This window comes from Ischnura elegans, chromosome 10 (genome assembly GCF_921293095.1).
Source record: "Ischnura elegans chromosome 10, ioIscEleg1.1, whole genome shotgun sequence".
Taxonomy (NCBI): Eukaryota; Metazoa; Arthropoda; class Insecta; order Odonata; family Coenagrionidae; genus Ischnura; species Ischnura elegans.
The window spans coordinates 99,443,741-99,470,089 of NC_060255.1; the positions used below are offsets into that span (position 1 = coordinate 99,443,741).

Below are 26,349 nucleotides of genomic sequence, written 5' to 3' on the forward strand. Positions count from 1 at the left end.
GGGGAAAAAAGAGAAAGAGGCGATAAAGCGCGCAACAATGACAAGAGCACGCATCCGTGATCACGGGCGCTTGCCGCAGTCGACGAACAAATGACCGTCTACCACGCCCCCCCCCCTCCCCGCACTGCAAGAGGGAGGGAGGGGGTGGGCAACAATGGGGGGGACCAAAGGAGATGCATTGAATGGGGGGGGGAAGAGTGATGGAGACGGCTGATACTCAGTGGAACTCACGGGGGAAGAAGTACTATGCGATTACGCTGTTTGAAAACACTATGCGATTCTCACTGGTAATTAATAGATTTAAAATCAAGTAAACAGTACAGTTTATTTCCCTCTTATACCAGTACACGCGTTTATTTGATAACGCGTATAATTTTACAGAAATGCGATTGTTAAATACCACCTTATCGGCACTCTGTTCTCGAAAATATTTAGCACAAATAGTTTTGAAGACCACCCTGTGCTCATTGTTCAACATATTGAAGATGACCGAAGTTCAACACATTGTCGATTATTAACAAATAAGCTTTACTTGACAGCACGATTAATCGAAAAAATGCTATTGTTACATTCAATTTTGTTGACACTCCATTATCAAAACTATATGGCCAAAATATATTCGAAAATTACTCGATGGTTAACATATTCGAGATGGTCAAATCATTTTTTCATACTCAGCTTATTACTGCCAGTCAGCCATTTCTCGATAACCTTGGGTTTCAACAACATAGTGACTATCAATAATTGTTTGCGGTCAATAATGGTTTACTTAGCATCATCAACTTAAATGGTTTCCCCAAATTTTAGTGGCCATGAAGAATAATCGACTTTGGTGATCCATTTCCAATTAATCGAGTTTTTCGGTTTATCTTCCGCGTACAAAAATCTGTGTTGACGAAATGTTTTGCAAGCCTTATAGACAGCGTCTTTAGTAGCAGGTGGATATAAAACGCTGCATTTACCGTCATCAAAACATTTCGTTATCACAAATGAACATATCCGGAAGAGCTATCGAAAAAATCTCCATTTTCATAAACTACTACTATGAAACCTTCCATCCAATATCTATCTTCCAAATTCATCATTCATTTCATGTTACTAATTTCATACCATAAAGATGAGTATATTATAGGAGATTCACGATCTTATTTTCCAATGACTCGGCAACGCGGCGTGAAATAATTTTCTGAGCCGGAGGCACCTACTGATTGTCTGTAGCTATGGCAACAGTGAGGGGGATGAGAGGGTTTATCGCAAGTCCAATGAATTTGTGTTTATGAAAGTCAAATGGCGATCATGAGTGGATCTACTGCTGCATTTGACTGCATGACATCAAACTTTGATTTCCACAATAATTAACGAAAATAAATGTACCTATTTTATTTCATCGCGACCCCCAATCTGAGACCCTGGAAGAGGATGAACGAAATGAAGTTATGCACACAGACAGAGTGCGTGCGAATTGGAGATTGTTTTTGTGGAGTGTGGTGGGGCTGTCGCTTTATCTGTGCAAGCCACGCTCTGCCCTAACAGGGAGACAATCTCGCAACGCGCGCTCTTCTCATCTCGGGCGAGCGAATAGGGTGGCGAATGGAACAAGAGGACGCGTGCGCCACACAGCCGTCAATTGTCAAGCTAAGAGGGGCGTGGATGGGGGCGTCTGTACGCGGATTGGCCGAGAGAAAAGTCATCTGCCAGTCTAGGGGCGGGGGAGGTCATGCCAGGTTAGAGGCACAGAGAAATGCAATTGCTTATCAAATTGGCAATGCGAGGCCTATGCTTTGGTGGAGATACGGGTTCGAATCCCGGCTGAGCAAAATATATTTTCATAGCGAATTCCATCCATCTACTTTGCCCCCTTGAGCGTGATTGCGTTCAAAGTTAATAGTTTCATGCAGTGTTTTGATCATCTCAAAAGCTCACTATACAGTGAAACCTCGGTTAGCGAACGCCTCTGATAACGAACAATTCGGATAACGACCCAAAGTTTCGCTAAAAATTTGCCTCGGATAGCGAACATAATTTCGGTTAGCGAACAGATGTCTATCGGCCATATTTGTGTTCGGTGCTGTGCGATCCCAAATGGATACAATGTAATACAATAGTAAGTCTACAAGTAATACATTGTGATACAATACCTATATTGCCTCTAACTTTCACATAATAGCGAGTCAACAGGAGCTAGGAACCAATTATTCCTATGACCTTTATTTCTTATGGGGAAAATTGTTTCGGTTAGCGAACATTTCGGATAACGACCAGCTTTCTGGAACGGATTGTGGTCGTCATCCAAGGTTCCACTGTACTTCAAGGTCCTAAAGGAGCGATAAATTGAGAGAGATATTTTGCCGAACGGATAGGTATGGGAATTCTTTTCTCCCGTGAGCCATAAAGGACTTCAATAAATCCAAGGTGGACATTCGTTAGAAAGTTTTCTTCGCTATTACTTTTCTATTATTTTTGTGAACGGCTTGTGTCCTGCCATGAGCCATAGAGCTACTGAGGCTGCTAGCGGGATGTGCGTGGGTGTAGATGAAATTTTGAACACGTCTGCTCACTCCCGAAATTCATCTGAAGTTGAATGTGGGGAATAAGGTGCGCCCCCTTCCGGAAGCGAAGAAAATTAATTCCACCCCCTGCCGCACATGAGTACCAGCGTAGCGATGGAAACCAAATGAGCTTTGATATGCGTGAGGGATTAGGGAGATTTTCATTACTATTATTACTACTGCTATCATGCTTCCGTGGTGCCAAAGCAGACCCTACGATTCCACCCCCCTCAAAAATATCAGGAACCAACCAGTACAGCATAAACACATTCCACGTGGATCAGTTTAGGGGGGACATTATTAGCAATGCTCATCAGAGACCCAACCAGGGGCAGAGAGGACAGCTGCCCCACCAGAAGCAAAAATCGGAAAAGTCTTTAAGCAAAATCAGTACTGAATTGAAACGAAAGCAATCAACAAATATTCATTAAACCCACGAAAAATGAAAATGATATATAGGTATATTAATATAAGATATGTAACAAAAATAAAACTATTTTTTCAAGGAAATAATCTCATAAACTAATGTCACAACTTGGTTTGCACCCCTCCCCTTGACCATGGCTTGAACCCACCCCCCCAGTTATGATCCTGGGTACGCCCTTGGACTCAACACACCGGAGTATGGAGAAGTAGAGGTAATAGAGACATTTTCATAAGATTTATCAACAACTAAATACAAAATTGCCCATAACCTCACTCTATTTTAAATTTGGTGGTCTATACCATGCTTACAGAGATTTTTATGGCTTTCATGTCATATATGTGATTTTTACATGTGTTTGAAAATGTCACTCTTTTGCCGAAATTTGTCAAAAGTGCAATTTTTGAACATTTATAGAAAAACAAGTTTTTCTAACATCACATCGTTTTCCTAACATTTTTGAAAACTATAGCGGCATGTTTGTAGCCTCTACAATTTTTAATAGCTATGTTCATTTGGTTTCGGTTTTACAGGGGCACAAATTTGGTAGTTTTGAATAATTTGACCGGTGCGCAGAATTTTTGTGTGCGCCTCATTGACTTCAAACACTCATATCTTGGAAAATACTTGCAATACTTGCTGCTGCTGCACCATTTTGGTGGTATAAGAAGCGGCAATGCTTTCTTTGGGCACGTCGACAACTAAGTTCATCATCACCACACTGTCTATGGTTGGCTGTCACACACACTCACCCACTGATTTAACATTGCCGCGAAAAGCAAGTCGGATTCATCTCTGTGGGCAATCAGAGTAATCAACTTAAGGCTGGATGGCGATATTTGATGGAACTTTGTGACAAGAAACATAATAAAAGATACATTGAGTTGTTTGTCTCACAGAAGTTTTTATAACCGACCCAGCTTTCGACATTACACTATGTCACCTTTGAAAATGACATAGTGTATTGTCGAAACCTGGGTCGGTTATTAAAACTTCTGTGGAATATACAACAGTGTATCTTCATTGTGTTTCCAATCAGAGTTGCTTATCGCTAGCGATAAAAAAATCTAGAAGAAATGCCCATGGTATTTATTGCGGATATTTTGCCGACAAGACCTAGCTACAGCAAACATTAGCCAATATACATCTAAATACAACCCCGCATGCCGCCTAAAAGGCGTATGGCAGGGAGTGTTAGGACATCTACATCTACACAATACCCTGAGAGCCACGTATAATGTGTTTGGCAGGGGGTGATCAATCACCATCATCAGCAAGAGGATTCTCATACGTGCACCACACGGTTCTAAAAATGTTACGCATATTTTTTAAAGTATGCCGGGACTAGCCACGGTGATAACTTATACGGGAGTCACCCGCAATGCACAATCGTGCGAAAGATCCACAGAGAAAAAAAGCCCGTTTAAGGCGAATGATTTTTTCTCTGTGGATCTTTTCGCACATGTTACGCATACTAGCAAATTACATTTCCGCATTCATGCAAAGGCAACTACTCATTCAGTTAGAACTGCAAATGCCTATGAAGCTAGAAAATGCTAAACAAGCTTTTATAAATAATAGGAAAATTCAGAAACAAGGAATACATAAGTTAGTAGTTACACTATAAGTCAACTACCGTATTTGTAAGTCATAACGCTCTCGTTGTTGTGTCTGTTCGACCGCACAAAGAACGACATTCTGAATCTATCTTTTCATGACAAGGACACCAGCCATTTGCACATAAAAAGGAAACGCTCCAAAGAAATTACAACAGGCATTTATTAAAGTCCTTTATGGTTCGGTGGAAAAAGGATCATGAGAAGACAATGCAAAAATCGTATCGATAGTCGATCATTTACTCGCAAACTTGAGTTAGCGACCCATAATAATGAAAATAATAAACGCAAAGCACCGATAAAGTTAGAGCTTCTGTGGCTGAGAATCTCCATTTCCCCATCGGATCAACAAAACAAAGGTTTGTTTCAATAAATCAAGAGGATGCCCGGATGGGATAGTAGAATCTCTACCACACCTCTTTGCATTAGTGGTGGTAAGTTTAGAATCATCAGATTATATGCAATCAACTGTTCTCTTCGGACGATAACCAATATTTCATATTTGTGGTTTGAGACCGCGTTCCAGAAACTTTTCGATCCTTGATCTTCCTCATTCTCCTTTCCTTTGTTCACGGTCTCCACTGTAAATCATTCTCCTCCCGATGATGTCGCCACCGCTGCAGATTAACAATAAGAGCACACGACCCCTTCCCCCGACCAAAGAAGGCCCTCTTCCAAAGCCCTCGTCTCAATTTCGCCGCGACAAGCAAGTCGGAAGCAGTGCTGCGGGCAATGAGATAACAACCGACATCACCCTCACATTAATTTTTCCCCAACAATCTCTCCCTCTCAGCGGAACAGGAATTTAACCGATCCACGGCTCCTCCTCCCACCGCTTCGTCGCGCTGGCGTCGTCTTCGTGCGTCGTCATGGCAACGCTACTTAATCGAGGCGCAAGTCAACCTGCGGGTGGTCTCCGATAGATGGATCCACTGCTCATCCCTTCACACACACATCCCTCGTCAATCGTTAAAAACAGTCGAGGAGCTGCGTCCGTCCACTAATCTCACCAAGCACTCTCGCCGGATAGAGTGAATTGTAATCGGAAAGACAGCGGAAAATTGCGCCTTCGATGTATGCTTCACCCTAAGACACTCCTTGGGCTTAAACGCACTCCTCACTATGAACTCCTCTATTTCCTGCTTCGATGGAGATATTTACGATTTTCATGGGTCGCAAATTTTATGGCTCCCCAGATAAAGTATTACGCTGTGTTGTTTCTGCACTGACAATTATTGACCAACTACTATTGCTACAGGGTACAGTTCTCAACGATCTGTATTCTACCCAGTACACCATCTCTGGCCTGGAAATAAAATACTTAAAAATTTTCCGTGGTAAATTTGATATTATTTCTATTTGAAAATGTGTAATTTCACTGTTCCGGAATTATTTTAATGCGTTCGACGCCATACGGCTCACACAGCCATCATCTGGTGCAAAATTAGCTAGATAAAAGGTATACCTTCTACTACAAAGGCAATGAGGTATCTAAGCAATGTAAATAATTGCCATTATTAAGGTATAACCGCACGCACATACCGAAGTCGGACGACTAGAATTAACAGTGGAGGTATACAAGTTATCCTTCGCGCTACCATTCTGGATGGACCACGATGGCCTAACATTTGGTACCGCAAGAATAAAATTAAATTGTGATGGGAATTCAGGAACATGGATAGTGTAGTGCCCAACCCAGTGCCCCGGAAAGCCAAAGGTGCGTGATTCGTTCGACTTCCGGTACAGGAGAATTTTCCCCCGGTATTTATTGTGAATTTACAAGTTGTTTTCGTGATAATAGTACACAGCAACAGACGGTATATAAGGTAGGATAGGCAGATATGAGCCTCCCAAACTCGCCAACTTCACTTGGCTGGCAGAGACATCGAAAGTATACACTCGAACACAGATTCGGCTATTCGGCAGCAGCTTGGCAGTCCCTTAAAAATTTTCTCTGCTCAAATCTGTGTCTTGTAGGAACGTTCTGATGAGCAGCGAAAAACGTAGAACGATTTCTTGGGAGGCCGGACGAGATATGACTATACTGGACGACCGCAGCTTTCCGATTACTCCGTCAGAGTGAAGACCACTCCGTCAAAAACGTGAAATGGTAAGTAACTCAGAGGCAGCTGACTGATTGCGGTCGAGTACGGAAGCCGCTTTGCAGTTCTACTTACTATTCTACCCACGATCACGCATTGGAAATGTGGACCACCCAACCAATGCATCTGAGAAAGTCGTGATGGCGAGACGAAGAGTATTCCTTGACCCGCAAATCCCCGAAACGAAATCAGTTCCGATTCGCTCGCTCCTGTTTGGGTTTATGCTCGCACCCTCTCCGCCCCCAGCCCTCCCCCTTGGGGGCAGGGGGAACCATCGACCTTCAACCCCCTCGCAAACAAACCCCAAACGCCGAGGTGTTCATGTGTCCACACATCTGCACATCCCCAACACACACATCAAACCCCACCCAACGCCTCCTCATACATGTATGGCATCCTTTCTTCGCACCCTGCTCTTTCCGTATCACACACAAGGGGCAGGCACGTAGCCTCTGGGGGCGATATTCTCCCCACCAGACATTTTTCACCTTGTGTAGACTGCCCGCGAGAAGACAACAATCCCACGAGTACCTATCATCCGACAATATCTCAATTAACAATTGTGGACTTAAATTATGGTCTCAAATCTGAAATTTGATCAAAATCTTATAATATGAAGTACTCTCGTCAGAGCCCGAAAATCTGTTTTGCAAAAATCAGTCGGATTTCGTAAACAAGAGAAATAAGAGAGATAAGAAATAAGATAGATAGACTGTAGAACAGACAGATTCAGAATGTCTTTTTTTCCACAGTCAGTAAGAGGTTATAACGGCAGCGATAAAACTCATAAATAGATTAGATGACTTGTAGTGTAGCCTACTAACCTATGTAAAACTTAATGCATATTTCTTAATTTTATTATTATTTCTAACAGCATATGGTAGTATAATTTGTTAGTATGCGTGACGTTTTTTGGACTGTGTGGTGGGAGTCCAATTGCATGCTGCATGCTGGTGATTGATCACCCCCTGCCAAACACACTAGAGGTGGCTCGCAGGGTATTATGTAGATGTAGATGAACAAACGCCCCCGGAGAACAATCCATAATGACTACGGCCGTATTGGTAAACAGCAATGATGACTAAATTTGTAGATTTATAAAGACGAAATTTATAGATTAATTAATGGTTTTCGTATACATGGTATGATACATGCATATTGACGGCAACCCGCATATCACCCAAGTCCTCTCCGAAGCAAATTTCTGGCCACGGAACTATCTAGGGTTGGGGGGGTCAGGAAGCCCCCGTTTAGGAGCACAGGGGGGGGTTATCAGCTCCCCCCCTCTTTGGGTGCGTGTGGTCGTATAGAGATATCTCGTCGGAAATGGATAGGCCCCCAATGTTTGGTGACGCGAAAACCTCACGCCTCCGGGGGGGGGGCGCTTTATTTGATACGGGGGCGGATAGGGGAACCAATTACCCCCTCGTTTGCAAAGGGCGGGGGCGTTTGCTTTGGCCCGGGGCGGAAAATGACACGCCGGGGCTGGTCGAGCGAAGAGAGGGTGGGATGGTGCTTATCGACGTCTCATACTCGATACATATAAACTCTCAGTCAGTCAGTCAACGCTCGGGATAAGTAAAGACGATGGGAGGGAGGGTGGAGAAAAAAAAGACGAACGGGGGGCGCGCTTCTTCTTTTTTTTATTTAATCGCGCGGCAGTCATGGAGTTATTTGCCGAGGGATTGGCGCGTGATTTATTCGTGGCCGCAATCTCCGCGGCCAGACACCAGGAGGCGACACACGTCATCGGTGGGCGCGCGATAGCGGAAACTACTAAGGACGCATTTGAGCGCAACCGTCACGCGTGCTTGATGACTTAATTTAACTTAAATTATGCCGTAACAGAAACCGATGAGAACGTTATACCAGCGTTACTTGCGAGCGATTTTTCGATCGAGGTCTTTAACATGGCGTGCTCCTCACACCCCAACAAAAAATGTCATTATTATCGTAATATATATAATCGAATACATCAACAATTTCACTAAAATTTTCGACTGTAGAGACCAAGATATAACTACTCACACAAATGAAACCTATGCCTTGGAGTACATGGCGCAGAGACAAATGGGGTGTTCGGGAACTTGGGCGATTGAAGCCGAAAACGAAAGTTACGCGAAAGATGCGAAAATAATATATAATTATTTTTATTCATCTTCACCGCCCCGAAAATGGCACATTAAATGCCTTTACAGCTGAGAAATCACACGAATAAAAATTGCGGAGGAATCTACCATGGAATTATTTAATTCCGCTGATGATAACGCGAAGTGAATAACATATTTACGAAGTTAAAACAGTTGACTGCGCAAAAAGATATATTTCAGTACCATCATAATGTTCATCACCGTATCTCAACTGGTAAAGTTGAACTTACCACGCTCAGGTAATGGAAAGGAACGAGACAAAGCGTAGAATTGGTTGCATAGAATATTTCAATAAAATTGTAAAACCATGTTAACCAGCTTCATAAACAAGAATATACACGTAAAATTAAAATGATTCTGAGAGTTCAAAAAAAATATGCATAATAACGAAAAACAATGAACAAGAATGTAAATAGAGAAAAAAGAAAAAATTATCCAGAATGAGCCTCAAATTTTTGACAATTGTCTAAAATATCCTGAGCGCATACTTTTAGCAAGTGAGAGTAATGAGAGCATTCCCATTGGACACGAAGTGCTTCAGAAGTACGCATAACTCCCGGTTGAACGGTATTTCTTTCGCAATGGACAACTTATTCAAAACTTTAATTAATATGCTAAAATTTATAGGCTCTTGGATGTATTCTTTCCGGGTTTCATACTGGGTTAGGTTATGCATGATCAGAGCATCGTCATTCCTGCAGATATTAGGAGAGTTTGCCAAGGAAACGGCGGCATCGATCATGCCGTAACCCTTTGGAAAACTAGAAAAAAATCCACCCGAATTTTTGACTGGGAAAGCCTTCGTATATAAACTCTTGTCAACATCCGACATCCTAGGCTTAACAATGTTTACTCAGAATTGTCTGAAATGTAAAATGATGCTACTGGAAATGGAAAATATTGAATAATGCCTCCCCAATATATACATTGAAAATATCAAGATTTAAACATTTAAAGATTGATAAAAAAGACGAAGAGCCAATTTTATAATGTCTGGTTAACGCAAACCATAAGATGATAAAGCAAATCACTTTACTTGGCGGTAGCTGAAATTTCGAATTAGATGATCAGTACAAGATCAGACATTAAGCTAACCAGGCCACCGCCAAGCAAAATGGAAAGCAATATCATTTTAACGTCAGGGTTAACCAGACGCAATAAATGAGGCTCTAAATGAGAAATAACTTCACCCTTAAATGACTCAGGAGAAGACCAAACAATGAGATATGGAAGAGTATTTAATAGTTGTTTTAAGTCTCTCACCTGCACCCTGGACTCCGGGAGGTTGATCTTGAGGGCCACCTCTTCCCTCATGAAGATGTCCGGATACCTGGTCTTGGAGAAGAGGGCTTCGAGGACGTCGAGCTGGCCTCGCGTGAACGTGGTCCTCTCTCGACGCTGCTTCCGGGGGTTGCCTACACCAACGAAGTCGGAGATGAACACTATATTAAACGTAAACAGCAATCATCAACCCTTGCTGGCAACGATACAAACACACGCATACTATAGACACACACGACATGCACATCACACTCAAAACACAGCCCTAAACATCACCCAATACACCGAAATACAAACGCGCCCCAAACACAACCAAAACCTCGTCCACAACAACTTTTTAAAAACTCATAATAATAATTTGAAGTGATAAAAAAGTTATTGCAGGAGTCCTTTATCATAATTATTTCAGAAAAATTACTTCCAACGCTTCGGCTTCATCATCAGTGCCGGTAGATCGTGAGAAAGAGTGGATCATATGGATTAGAGCAGTTGACACCGACTTTAACTTTCCATTTTTTAATAGGTACTTATCTATCAGCAAGTGTGTTCTAGAACGTCCAATTTACAAGAATTGGAGAGAGAAAATACTTCAGAATAAGGTCTGCTGGTTAACAGCTTAAAGCGATGTAACTCAAATAAGCTAGACCAATGAGAAAGTTAACAGTAATTAATACAAAAAATAAAAGATGCAGCACTTACAATAAGCAGTCCAAAAAGCTGACGATATTTTTCAAAAATATTATTGATTAATCGATTGATCGAAGAGTGATGATGATCGTAATTATTGACGTAATAAATCAATTACTAGTCAAGATACGCCAATTTAAGCTGTCGTGAACGGAGATATGGTCTTTTTAATTGAGGTGTAATACTTTAAAAAAACAAGGATTCATCAGCACACAACTTGACGCTAAGTATAAAATTTGTAGCTAATTTAGAAAATCATTACTAAGTCGGAGGACCTCTCATATTTCATGTATTTCCATTGGTAAAGGATTGAAAACCTAAATTCAAGAGCCAATTTTTGCGAAAATGAGATTTCTAGAAACACATAAAGGTCCTCCTCCCCTTTGCCAGCAGAATTTGCTTTTTTTCAACAATAAATTCCAAAGAAGTTCAGCAGACCGAGTTGAAAACTTCAATTTTACACTCTGCGTCCCAGAACAATTGTTTTCCTCATTTTTTCTCGAATCTCGTCACCTTATTATCTGGTTCTTGCATTCATGCCTTAAATTATAATTGGGTCAAATTACAAAATCAACATTTAATGATAAAATATCATCGCTATCAACGTGTGAAAAATGGTATTACTTCTTTGGTACATTTTACCGTCAATATTTATTTTACAACTGTTAATCTCTTTATCAATTTTAAAATACCGCTTGGCAAATAATAAATTACCATTTCAGACATTTTACAAAATAATTATACCTGTCTTAATATTTCGAGGTACATTGCCTCATCCAGATATCGAAACACATCCTTTTTAAATCAGCATTAATTATGAGTCTTATAAACATATCTGCCTTGGAATGAAACACCTTTATAGCTATGATATTTAGACAAATAAGTGTACGCCAATGAAACATACTAGTAAGTAAATCATTTGTATCGTTAATTTTACTGCATACCAAAATGACATCCTCCAGCCTCAGTATCACTCGAGTTATCATAGCAGCTTACCTATTCCACCACCGCTGTATAACGGCGCTGAATAAGTCACGCAAACCAAAGGAAAAGGGTATATTGTGTTTTGCTGAATGAGAAATGAAGCCGAAGCTCACATAAAAAATTATCAATTTAACATGCTATGGCCCAACCGTTGAAGTATACGAATCCAATGATTACAGTTGATGTAATGGTCGAATCAAATATAAATTGCATAGATGCTTTTTGCAGAGTTATTATTGTAGCTGCGGAAATTGCCTACATAAACTATTAAGGTGTAAATCCCTTTTCAAAACGCAGAAGAAAAGATCTATTACAGTATGACATTGCCTATTGCATTGTATGGATTTGAGATCAGGACGCTAAACAAAAAATCAGAAAAGAACCTTATTGTATCCGAAAAGAAAACTATACACACTTTTTTCGCAAACGTAATTATTGGCCCAGTACGTGACCAAAGCACTGTAAGATACAAAACAACAGAGAACTAAGAGACCTCTACCGTGATACCGAGATTATTTCCCAAATCAAAACCAGAATATTAAGAAGGCCACGTGAAGAGGAAGGAGATGGAGTCCACACTGAGGATGGTGGCAGACAATCAAATAAGTCAGAAAGATTGCCACCGGGGCGCCCAAGACTACGTATGGTGAAGAGATCAAGTGCAGGAAGGTATGCAAAGGATCAATGCAACACTGGAGCTAATAATGCAGAACGTAGACGGATGGCTAGGGCAGCTGCTGACGAGGGCAAAAAGCTTTTCGGGTTTAGGTGGCTACAAAGATGAGGTAAGGTGTCCTATTATTTTCATTTTGGACATCTCTATATTGCATATGTGAAAGGAAAACCATTTTTTATGCTTCTAAGTCCTGATTCACATAAAAAATGCGAGTTCTGGTCATTGTACTTAAATAAATAAAAGATCGTAGCACTTTTCCACAAGACTTCCACACCTGTCTTGTACAAGATGATGGCTCAGTGAGCCGAAACGCGTTGTACGCATTAAAAAATCGTGTGGAAAAGTGCCACGATCTTTTTTTACATTTAAGTATGTCTAACTTCCGCTAGTTGAAGCCTGAATCTGTTGAACCTATTCCGGTCATTATCTCCAAGAGCATGCCAGTCAGCCTTTGGATATATAACGATTGACCGATTAGAAACATTCTCCCATAGCTACCAAAAATAACTCCTGGCTTGAGGAATTCACAATGGAAAACAAAGAATTTCCTTTAAATCCCGTATCAAATTAAACTTTCAATATTTCAGTAGCCTTGAAAATGGGTGACGAGGTGGAACCCTAAAAACGTCAGCTGCCTTAGGTTTTCTCACCGCCACGCTATTTTTAGCTTAACCCTGTCAAGACCGAACTAACTTACCAGCTGATTTTTATCATATTTTTGCAAATCCCATTTATTTTAAACTAACTATAAGATTTTATGAAAGAAAACCCAACAAAAAATTTTTAATGCGTTTTCAAGCATGTTTCCAAATGCGAACACGCCTCAAAATATTGCTATTGCTTGAAAAATAAATGTACCATTAACCAAAAACTAAGTTTAACAATATAATATACACTGATATTTTGAATTTATGATCGTTTGTTACTGGAGAGCTAGTGTAGGGAAAAATATCGAATAAACCGCATACTCACTACAGAGGTGAAGAAAAGAACCAAATTTGAAAAGGTATAATTAACGACCAATGTATACACAAGTCATGCTATTCACTTTTAAAAATACTTCCATGCTTTATTTACGCAACAAAAGCTATAAAAGTAATCACAGATACGAAACCTAATTTTCATTAATTTTTACAAATCTTTTCTCAAATGGGAACATAGGACTGTGAACGGATAAGGCGTGAAAATTATTTTTTTTTTAATCGACCAGTCGCAATTGGTGACTCGAGGACGAAGATATATCCGGGGGATCAGAAACGTGGTATCGCAAAAGTTGGAGGAATAACAATACTCGGTTTGTTTGGCGGTCGCCCGGGGCACGCTCCCGCGAAAGACCTTCAGCCATTGCAACCCACGGCTGGAACCCTCGCGGCCATAAATCCCAATTCTAATCTCTTCCGCGGCCGAGAAAATGAAAAACGGAAGCTCATCGCAAGGCGCGAAGAAAAAAAAACGTCCAGTCAGACAATCACAGCAAGGGAGCCGTGGATAATGGCCCCCCCGGAGAAGCCCAACGGGATTATTATTCCCTATCCTATCCTAAGAGAGGTTGCTTCGCCATTTCTCATTCGGAATCAACAAGACGGCGGTCTCACAAATCCCTGGAATCTCGGATGAAGACGTTGTTGTTTCCCCTGCCCCCTGACGGGGAGAAGAAGAAGGAATTCATGGAAATAACAAGCGAGACGTTCGCGCGACTCAACAAATAAAAAAAAACAGAATGGAAAATTGCGATGAAGAGGGGGATTCGCGAACCGAATGGCCGATGGTGGCAGCACAAGCAACGGCGGGGCAAGGAAATTGGGTCCGATTGACCTTATTGCATTATTACGTGTTGATGTCTGGTATTTTTTTTTATTGAAAGTTAGCGATCATCATCATCACTATTCAATAATTCTAAAATTAGCTTCCTGCGAAGTTCTCCACTCTGATTTCCTATCATAGTGACGTATTTCTTCCTTTTTGCATCATTTATAGCATATCCTATCCTTCGGGACCATCTTCTGCCCTTTCTCCCGTCCACCTGTCCTTCTACGATTGTTTTCATCAGGCCATCATGTCTCATAATGTAGCCAACTAAGTCGTCTCGTTTTCTCCTTGAGGTTTTTTGAAGAGTTCTCATTTCTCCCACTATTCTCAGCATTTCTTCATTACTTAATCGGTCGATCCATTTTATCTTCATCATTCTTCTGTAGCACCACATTTCGAATGCTTCCATTCTTTGGTATCTCTGCCTCTGTCACTGTCCAAGCCCTGCTCCCATAGTCCATGCGTAGGCTTAGTGAATCAAGTCCTTATTACCATATGATGGCAACAACGCGACGGTTCAATTACAGACAAGTAATTCATTACATGTCGCGCAATATATAGCTCATACACAGCATTATTTCCCTATTGGTACGTAGGATTCGTACGTACAAACAGGTAAACTAACAAGTTGTAAGTAGGAAGCCATATGAGGTTAAAGTCTATTTCTATTAGGACCTTATCAGCGACTGATGCAGCTTTAATGCTATTTCTAATTCAACATTACGTGCATATCTTCTTCGGGAACGTGTAAGCGTGCCTACGTTGATGTCACCGGACGATCCTTTTTAGTGCACGCACAACAAATGCTATTTGGACCTCACTTAAGTTGATAAAAAATTAGTTTGAATCAAAATCAATTTGTGGGAGTAAATACCTTGAAGACCTTGGGCCATCTCATAAAGTATTAATAACATTAGTCGCAACCTTTACGGGCTCCGTTAAAAAATAAAAAACACACGCCCATACATCTTCGTTCGTGCCATCATGCTTCCAAAGCTTTGATTGAAGGCCCCTAGGTGGGAGAACTTAGTTCGCATTCGCGAAGTGGATTTGCTCCACGTCCTCGTACGGCATCGCTCTGAATAATGATCGGAGGTCGCCTAGTTAACACGAATCCAAGGATTCTAGGGATAGGAGGTCCAAAATTCGTAATGTATAAAATCGATTGTTGTTGTCAATTCGGTCATTTATATCTGTTTTTAAAAATATCCGCAGGGATACGATGACCGCAAGGGCGATCCATTTATTTTCTTTGGCTTTTGTGATCATGAGGAATGGCATTGTAAAACTATGAATATGATAGGTCACATCACCAGGAATATAGGTTGTGATTGACAGCCCAAATTAAACTCAATTTCCCCGTCACATTCGGATACCTCTGCCTTTTGCGACGCGAGTGGCGACTTTTGCAAATCCATCAAAATGCATTTTGCGTGAAAACGCATCTAGTGGTCCACTCGAGAATCCTCCATTGTAATATTTGCGCTCCAGACGGACTAAGACGTTGTTTCGCGTGCCCTCCGGCGGAAGAAAAAGGAAGCATTCTTGGAAATAACACGTCCGTACGAGTCAACAGAAAAGAACCAGAAAACTGAGATGGAGAATTTTCCGCCGCCGGGGATTGGATAAGAAGTCTTCCTCGTCGCACCGTATGACAAAAGGCGGTCGCCTTCCGAACGCAGATAAGTCCGGGGAGGAATAAGCCGTCCCTCGGATCGCAAATGAAAAGGCCATGAATATAAGAGGAATGGCGGCTGTGTTCTCGGAAGAGTCGTGATTTCCAGGAGAACAATCGAGAAGTCACAGCAAGTGGTTTCCGGCGACGGGTATTCGATCTTTTTCGGAAAACTGCGTCAAAAATATTTGCACAAGCCAGAAATACTGAATATCAAATCATACGTCCATAGCAGCTATCGCTGGTTTATAAAATTCACGAAATTGCGATTGGCTCTGAAACACACGACCGGCAAGACGAAGTTTATATATCAGGCTAAGAGCTCGTTAATTTTTCCGTTTCGCAACTAACGGTTCTCAGTCCTAATATAGATTAATAATTCAAAATGTTCAAATTATAATAATCTAGATTGTTCAAATTATAATAATCTAGATTGTTCAAATTAATTATCTTTTGGTTGAAAGAAATAGTTTTAAGGTGTTTTTTTATGCTAAGAGTGATAGGTCGTGGCTTCAGATAACTTAGCAGCAGAGAGTTTAACGAGAAACTTCAAAAGATGAAGCCTTCTAGGAATGAGTGCATCACAGTTTCGTTCATTACATTCTCCATCAGACATGGGCGTAACCAGCGAGGGAAGCTGCCCCCCACCACCAAAGAAGAGGAATAACTTTAGTTCAAAACGAAAGTTTTGAACAAATTTTGTTTTGAAGAAAAATGATATAGTACCTATAAGATATGGAACTTAAATAAAAATCATTACTTTTAAAGCAAATTATTTTATAAACTAATAAAGCGCTGTCATAATTTCCTTGAAATTTTGGTTTCATTAGCCTTATCTGTGCTAAAATGTTTCATCTTGAACGACCACAGACAAACCCCCCTCCCCCGGGTACGCCCATTTCATTAGGACTCATTGTTAGCAAGGGCGTAGCCGGGATCAAAACTGGGGGGGAGCAAGCCATGTTTGTTCAAGTTGTAGATAAGATTTAAGCATGGAAAAGGTGAATGAAATCGACATTATAAGGAAACTGTGAAAGCTCTTTATGTGAGTTTTTAAAATTATTTGCTTGAAAAAATATTACTTTCCTTCAGGACATTCGTAATTTTTGCTGCTGCCCCTCGCTGGGTATGCCCGTGATTGTTAGTATCACGTTAGGGAATACGGCTGTCGGTTTGGCACCGTGAGGCTACTGGTGCAAAGGAGGCTGGCACATTTCCCCACGTGTGGGAAGGATCGCTTCCCTTTAGGGCAGGAGGGGAGGGGGCGAGCAAGGGATGGAGAAGGAGGGTGGGGGAATGAGAGGGGTGGGAGAGCAGAAGAAGGAGAGGGATTGGACGAGAAGGGAAAAGGGGGGCGGGGTGAAGGACGAGCGAGGGGATTGGCTGACGCGATGGCGGGAGGAAGAGGCGGGGGGGGGGGGGGGTAAGAGGGGTTTGAGAAGAATGCTTGCGCGTGGACAGGAGGAGGAGGTTCCAATGGCCGATGCTCACTTACGCATCTTGCTTCACCCGTGGGTAAAACACGAAAGCCTGCTTTACAGACAAAATTATCAACAAATCATTCATATGGAGCGTAAGATTCCATTGCCTGCACGTCAATGACAACCTACGTTCGTGGAAAAAATTATCCTCGACCCTGCTGAAATAATCGTGGATTTTTTAAACAATTTTTTATTAACGGGAAAATTATCCTTCGGAACGCGCAGTGTCGCCGTCAGTTCTTTTCATGCGCCTTGCGTCCGTGTTTTGTTAGTTTTAAACGTTATTCTCGGATGACGACACATCATAACAAAAAATGACGTGAATAAATTATCGGCTTGAGAAGTACACTTACTACAGAAAAGACATCGATGCAACTAAGAAACAACTGAATGTCAATACCTTGTGTATGGATTAGGGTCGTTGTTTAGGGGAAATTCATAAAGCTACGTGTCCACTGCAGATTTTACCGTATTGACCTTCCCTCTTTAATTATCTGGGCCATTCATTCATGCTATTCCATGAAATCCAGTTTTACTTCTTCCCTTACCCACAATCCTAGACCCTACGGCCGTGTGGTGCTCATGTGGCGGTCCTCTTACATGTTGCATGTTGGTGATTTTTTCACCCCCTGCCAAACACCCTAGAGGTGGCTCGCAGGGTATTATGTAGATGTAGATGTAAGCATATACTCCCCTTAGTAATAATCCATACAACTACACCCTCTGTCTATTCTAGCTGTTTTCTCTACCAGCCCACCATGCCCAGCACTTCTTTGTTCATTCTCCTCTCCATACCCCTAATCTTATCCTCAACACCCACATCATGAATACTTCCAGTTCTTTCTCAACCCTTTATCTTCAACGCCCTCACTCAGCCAACAACCGCGCCAAATGTTATGGTCCTGGTTATCTTCTCATCTTTGTAATGCCATCCGCTTATCAACCCCTTTCATTGCCTGCCTACTCTCCAGACCCTATCGTTTTCTTGCTACACTTAACTTCGTCCCCATTTCTCTCTGATGTGCTGCGACAAAAAATTAAAATTCTTCAATTTTATGACTAACCAACTACCCTGTGTAAAACTTGATGCGTGTTTCTTAATTTTATTATTATTTCTAACAGCATATAGTAGTATAATTTGTTAGTATACGTGACGTTTTTGGACGGTGTGGTGTGCATGTAGGAGTCCAAATGCATGCTGCATGCTGGTGATTGATCACCCCTGCCAAACAACCTATAGATGGCTCGCTGGGTATTATGTAGATGTAGATTACATGTTTTTTCCATAGTTCTAACCTTGCATGTTTTGCTCTAGGAATTACTAACCATTAGCAAGTTTTTTTAATGAATAAGTATATTTAATTTGCTAGTATGCGTAATATTTCTATGACCATGCGGTGTGCATGTGGCGGTCCTCTTGCATGCTGCATGTTGGTGATTTGTCACCCCCTGCCAAACACCCTAGAGGTGTCTCGCAGGGTATTATGTAAATGTAGATGAGTTTTGCTAAACTACTCTTCACGGTGAAAGAGATTTTCGCACAGAAGAAATACATATTTCGACATCAATGTATGTGGTAATGAAATGCTTCGATATAGTGTAGTTCGTGCTCATATTACGAAATGTGTTACAACTAAGAAATGCACATTTAGGGCACAGCAATTTGGTACCTACACGAGAGCATTCCTTCATCCTGCAAACTTAACTGATGTGAGTTTAACCGTGTTCGACGATCCTCGGTGTAACAACATAGTGAAAACATTAAATAAAACATTTTCTTATTTTGTCTACTTTTTAATCTGTGAAAGTTAAGTGCGCGTTACGATGATTAGCGTATTAATCGGGTCCATTAGATGCATCGGCATGATCCAATATAATCAATATAATGACGGGGCATTTGCATAAAAACTCGCACTTTCGCGTTAACATCATCAGGCTCCAAAAACCTTTTAAGTCTACATAAATTTTATAGTGTGAAGCATTATTATTATATGGAATTATAATTTTTTAGCATTTCATTAAGACAAATCGATTCCATAAAGTCACGCCCGAAATGACGAATTATATCATTAGGTTTGTTGGACGAAATCGATAGTGGAGACATTTTACGTGAAACTTGTGTGGAACGATTAATTCTCAAATCAACTATGAATTTTAACAAAGTTGAAGTTAATTTTTTTATTTTTAAAGTAACTATTCAGTGATAGCAGATATTAAGAGTCCACAAAAATTGAACAGACAACGCAAGAAACCTTGTTTTTTTTTAAGCATAACGGACTAGCCGCGGTGATAACTTTTACGGGAGTCACCCGCAATGCACAATCGTGCGAAAGATCCACAAAGAAAACTCATTCGCCTTGACCGGGATTCGAACCCGGATCCCCCGATTTCCGGTCGAGTGCTTTAGCCAGTTAAGCTACCGAGGCGTCATTCTTCCCTGTGGATATTTGTGGAAACTACCGGACAAGGTGTTGCTGGACTGCTGAGCATATGATGCCACAAGCAGTCCAAATCGTGAGCACAGCGCCACAGCCGGAGAGCAGGCCCGGACATAGAACACATAGAGGTGTTCGCTCTTGACTAACCTAGTGGTTGGAGCATTGATGATCCCCAACTTCCTTACTTTCCTCCTTCGCTAACCCCGTCACATCGGAAAATGGCCTCGGGCAGAGCAGCGAGAGAGAGAAATCAGCGAAGCGAACACAGAGCGAAAGAGAGAGCAACTCCGACAGCCTTCGTCCCTACCCACAATCCTCTGCGTTCGGATCGATCCCATTGGTCGGCCTCTCTCACACGCACACACACCCATCCAGATCTCCATCGGACCCCCAATCCAGTTTCCTCGACAGCCACCCCATGACAGAAATTTGCTATTTTGGTCCCTCGGAAAGCATTCGGGATTTTGTTGTCAATTCGCAATCATCGGAAAGTCATGCATTCCATTAAATCAGCTATATATTTCGTTAGCCTCATATTAAAAGTTAAATTAAACCTAGGTACATCTACATAATACAAAGGTAATTGGAAGGCACAGTGTGAAGTAAATACACACATTGAAAAATGCTATCAGAGAGTCCGCCTCTGTTGTGGTTATTTCAGCAGATATATTGTGGGCAGGCCAAACTAGGGAAATAATTTCGGGAGGTTGAAGCCCCCATACTCATAAATAAATGTCACAAAAGTGAGCTACAGCGTATTTACGATATCTTACGATACTTTTCCCTCTCCGCTATAACCTAAAACGTATGTTTCATCATTTTTAATTTTAAAAAATATTTTCTAATGCATCCTGGACTCTGACCCCATAGATGCTCTAAATGTTACGATTCTGGGGCAATATTTAGCTGTCCAACAGGTATCATAAAAATCTCACGATTTAGCAAAAAACAAGAAGGTTAAGGGGATGAAAATTTGAGCAGATACGTACTCGTTCAATGCCAATGCGATAATTTCAATTTTATTACGATCATGGTAATCACAAAATAACGCTTATTACTTGCAACTTTGATCTTTTACAAATTACCTTGTTCTTTTTTCTTCGGAAGACAAATAGGCACATCTTCAGATTACCACAAGCCTGGGTAAATTGTAATAAAATGGTATTGCATGGGCATTATGCCAAGTATACTGTAGCGCGTTGAGGTTCTTAATGTGTTTTCACCTCTTGTGTGATAATATCTCGCTTCGGGACGTCTCTCGTTTCGAAATCACTATCGGTATATTTAGCGGGAGAAGCCAGGGCCCTTCCCTGCTGGTTCATTACCCCACACAAAGGCATCACGGTCGAGTGGCTGGGTTTTTCCCGTCCCGAGCTGCCGTGAGAAAGAAAGAAAGAAAGAGGGAGAGAGGCCCTCCTCGCAGGGTCCAATCAACGCAAGGCCCCCGCCGCGGTGCCGACGACCCTCGGGAGAGAGCATCCACGGAGACCCGCAGTCTGCCTCCTCCCCATTCCCACGGCAAACACTAAACCAACCGCGAAATGACTACTTCCTACTATCAACGCCAATTCATGGAATTAATAAAAACAGATTTAATGCTTTTTACAATTGAATAAAGAGCCAGATCAATGAAGAAATCAACAATAAATTAACCTTGATGATCTTTTTCTGTTGGGATTCGTAGAAAAATTGAAAATAATTACGCGAAAGACGAAATTTCATCTAAATCCAAATAATACCCCTCAACCATGCTCAATGGGCGTTTTAAGGGGTTGTTAGGACACCGGAATAGTGCCCGGTTTACAGAATAAAATAATTATATTTATTATGCGTTGGGCATCACCGTTAGAGCAAAGCACAATTTACAATAACTGGCTCACCAAAGAAGCTAATTATGTACGTGAAAAGTAAAACATAAATAGCTGTTGATACAATACAAAAGTAGATATAGTAATAAAGAAATGGAGTAGTTTGATGAAAAAATTGTAATAGGATAACAACGGAACGAGTATTTAAATTTTACAACATTGGTAATATGAACGCTGTGATTAATTTATCACAGTAAGTTTAATTTTTCCCTGCATTGAGTGTAACCATAAGTTCATTTTATAATGCATTAATGGACCCCAACTGTTGCAAGTCATCTATTTAAAGACGGATCAAGCGAAAAGCGAACCGTAGAGAGCAGTTAAATACGGTAGATAGAATATAATTAGCTAAAATGAGCTGTAGGGAGGGCTCTAAATGTCAATTAAAAGAGAAAATGTTATAATAAATATATAAAGAAAAATTACCTCCAAGGATCTGGGTCCTGCACAAAAACTGAAATAGTACATACTAAGCAAGCGACTTAAGGGTGGCCCGCGATATTTTGTGATAGCGTGCAATAGTTAGAAATAATTGAAGAAGAAGATGGCATGGTTCACAGATTTTTTATAAGAGTCTTTAACAATATTAGTCGAAACTTGGGTCAGTTTACAAGAATCTTTGGATCATATAGTCTTCGACGGTGGATACGTTAGACGCCATTTATGACCCTTATAAGATATAACAACAAAATATCGGTATAATGAAGAAAATTTAATGAGACGGTAATTTCCTTTGCTGACAAGATTCCTTGAACTGATCCGTTTTTTCAATGGCCATGTTATTGTTCGTATCGAAATATCTTCCTCCAAACTCCTCGAAAACAGATTGACAACTACGGTTGCCCGTGGGAATCAGGATGGGCATTTGAAAAATATACCACTGAATCCGTATTTGTAAACACAGGTTCAAAAGTAAACAGGTAAAACTATATGGGCGAACATTGTGCCTCCACCGTCGTAAAATATTGCTCGGCCCCTCAGAAGTAGTCATAAAGGTAGATGAGGACGAAACCTTCGGACTATTCCCAGGAATCTCCTTTTCGAGAACTGATCGAACAAAGTCAGAAACGTCCCAGCACGGTCGAGCACTATAATAATGGGAGCCCGTGGGAAACGTCTTCGTTAACTTTACCGGTAGTTTCTCACGAGCTGCACCATATATATTTGCACGACAGGATGCCACAAGGTTACGTTTGAGCGAGAGCTCCCACCCATAACTATAGACTAAGCCTTTTAGGTAGTCTTCAGTAGACTAAACCTTTTAGATAAATTCAAGAGCAGTGTCTTCTCTGACGCAGTAAACAATATCTTACGAACGCCAATACACTACGGTAGATCAGATCATGTAAATAAAATAAGAGAGATAGACTGTAGAACAGAAAGATTCAGAATGTCTTTTTTTCCACGATCAATAAGAGATTATAACGGCAGCGATAGAAGTCATAGATAGAGCGCATGTCTTGTAGTGTAGCCTACTAACCAATGTAAAACTTATTGCATGTTTCTGAATTTTATTATTATTTCTAACACCATGTGGTAGCATACTTTTTAATTATGCGTAACGTTTTTTGGACGGTGTGATGTGTGACGGTGTGTGGGAATCAAATTGCATGCTGCATGCTGGTGATTGACCACCCCCTGCCAAACACCCTAGAGATGGCTCGCAGGGTATTATGTAGATGTACGGCCGCGTCGAAGGCGCGTATGCTGAATTCAAGGGGACTGCAGAGAGGAGGCCATATTCCATCCATCCCATAGAAGGTTGATTTCTGTTTCCTCTTCGGTGGCTATGTACTTAATCGGTTTTCAAAATCTCCACACCGTGGCGATTAGTGTTAAGCGATTCACATTTTCCAATATTCTGCAATAAAGCGTATTCAATTGCAGTTATGACTTTGACAGATCATGAGGATTATTTTTTATTTATTTACCTATTAATTTCCGAGGAATCGTGAGGATTATTTTTCAATAATATCTTAATAATATTTTTCAATATTTTTATTACATAATTTGTATATTGTTTTATATATTTGTTTTTATATATTTTATTATATAAATGCAAATAATATTTTTCAATGAAGTCGTGAGGAATATTATTTATTTATTCCCTTATCTCTTTTCAACTTCCCCATAAACAGCACATACTGAGGAATTAACAACGCACGACGCAAACATCCATGCCCTGGATAAGGACCACCTACCCAGGCGGGATTAGAACCAGCGACCTACGGATTGGCAAGCGAGGACTCTACCCCACCGCCACCGAGGCCGTCATGATAATAACGGTTGATAGCCTTAATTATAGGATATTTATCTGTCAAACCCGGATCGCTTTATCCGTCAGCAAGGCAAGTAGAAATTTGTAATCCCATTCAAAGCCCAGTGGCTCACTCCAACCAGCCAGTTAAGAGTTGAAGCTATTTTTTGCGCATATATTTGCGCGAAGCTATTTGGTCTACCTGCATCCAGTCTGCAATCCAAAAGGCAACAGGAATCAGCATAGCCCTTCACTCTTTATTAAGGAAGAGTTCACCGCTCGCAATCAAAACCAAACTCCTGTTATACAACTCAACGATTAAGCCCATTCTGACATACGCATCACCGGCTAGGCTTCATGCGGCGCCATCTCATGTTAAAAAGATCCAGGTCGCTGAAAACAAAATCATTCGAAAAATAATAAACGCGCCGTGGCTTATGAGCAACAGGAATATCAAGAAAGACCTTCACTGTGTCCAATTTTAACATACTTGAAATCGCACTTTAAAAAATTCGAAAATTCATTAGCTGCTACCAAAAACCCTCTATTAGAAAATCTCTGGGACTACGACATACCCGATAAACCAAAATACCTCTATCCCAAATGTGCCCTAAACCCTACCCACATCCAAATTCCCTAATTACCCTAATTAACTATGCCGTGACTCATACAAAAATTTAAAAAAGTGATTATTTTAGCTGAATGAATCTGCAAAAAAAATTGAAACACCCAGGAGACAGCCAAATTCAGGCTGCGAACTGAGGAAAAATAAAGAGAGATACGTGCGTGCGAGATGCGCATATTTTTCGTTGTCAGTGTGAAGTGTTGTTTGTGTGAAAAGAAGATACTTACATCCAACCACTGCGACATTTTGTACGCCTATACTCCTGCTCTATTTAAGAGGAAGTTATTTTTTTCATTAAGTATAACTAGTTTAAAAGTCACGCCCTCATCTTGGTCGTTAGGGAGATGTATTACAACACATTCATTACATCCCATAAATATTTAATAATAGATAGCCCTCAAAGCAAAACCACCAACGAAAACAAAATATATGGATATTTATTCGCCAACAATGGAGTACTGCATGTCAAGCGATCACGATAATAACCAGTTCTTCGAACTGTCTTCTTAATTTATTTCTTAAAAAGATCATAATTTAAGATGCCTTCTATTTTACGTTTACTACTCAACCTGAAATCATTTTTATTTGTGCGCGTATTACGTTTATAGATCCCCCTTTGTCATTTAGAATGAAAGCAATAATATTGAGACGCATGAAGGACATGCAGATGAACTCAATTAAATTAGTTTCAGAGGCATACGGTGAGAGGTGTTCTTCTTCGTGGCATGGGGAATAAAACCCAATTGTGAGGCTGTTGTTACGGTGGCTAGATGGAGAGAAAGACGACAAATCATATGAAATACTGGGAAAGTTAGAGAAAGCTAGTAAAATTTTAAAACATACCTGACGTCATATTTCACTGTTACAAGCACTACATCTACATAATACCCTGCGAGCCACCTCTAGGGTGTTTGGCAGGGGGCACTAGCAGCGAACCAACCAGTCACAATGCAAGGAAATTCAGCTGAGTTGGTCCTTGGCTATCTTGATGGCAAGTCTTGGCCAATTTCTCAGTCCAAATACAAGAATCCTATTAATTTTACATTTCGAGATTACAGCCTCCTTGATTTACGGTTCGCATTAGTAAAAAAAAACCGTGGAAACAAATGACTTCGAAACAGCGCTATAGAGAAATCTCTCGCGAATCCAAAATCGATAACACCTTACACTAACGGTTCCCACTAATTTACGAATATTTCACGCTAACTTTTATATTAATGCCATCTTTGACCTAGGGGCTCAAGAATGCCACCCTAAATGCTCTACACGACTAAATAATAGCTTAATTTTCCGCTGAACCAGGATAAAGGCTGAAATTTTCACGGAAATAAACGAGAAAAACATGGGAGCTGATTGCACGAAACACCGTTCCAGCTCACCACCGGAAAAAAACCGATGAAGTCCTAAAAATGTTCACAAAAGATTCAAGAATGCAGTGCGTACGAATGGAAAGTGAGTTTTGGAAAAATTTGGTTTTTCCCAGGACGTGGGAATATCCACGGGAAGAAGGGGAAGAACCGTTCCCCTGGTGAGGAGTCCATTGAGGTAGAAGAGAGAGAGATGGAGAAAGGCCATGGATAACAAAAAGCGAGGCATCTCAACGACTTGGGAAAACCCGGGATGTGTTTCTCCTCTGGACACAAACTCGCGCGCAAACTGTAGGAGCCCAATAAAGGGTGAAGGACCCCGTGTTTGGGCCCTGAGGGTCGCGGAGGAAGGGGTCGCCG

The 26,349-nt window shown here is 41.0% G+C and overlaps 1 protein-coding gene across 1 annotated transcript in view; it reads right to left on the bottom strand.

Annotated features, from left to right (window-relative positions):
* LOC124166493 (homeobox protein OTX1 A-like) overlaps positions 1–26,349 on the bottom strand; it is a 65,652-nt gene that overhangs the window by 22,355 nt on the left and 16,948 nt on the right. The window contains exon 2 of the mRNA XM_046544021.1: positions 10,105–10,256. Coding sequence (XP_046399977.1) covers positions 10,105–10,256 — 152 coding nt within the window. The remainder of the gene's footprint in view (positions 1–10,104; positions 10,257–26,349) is intronic.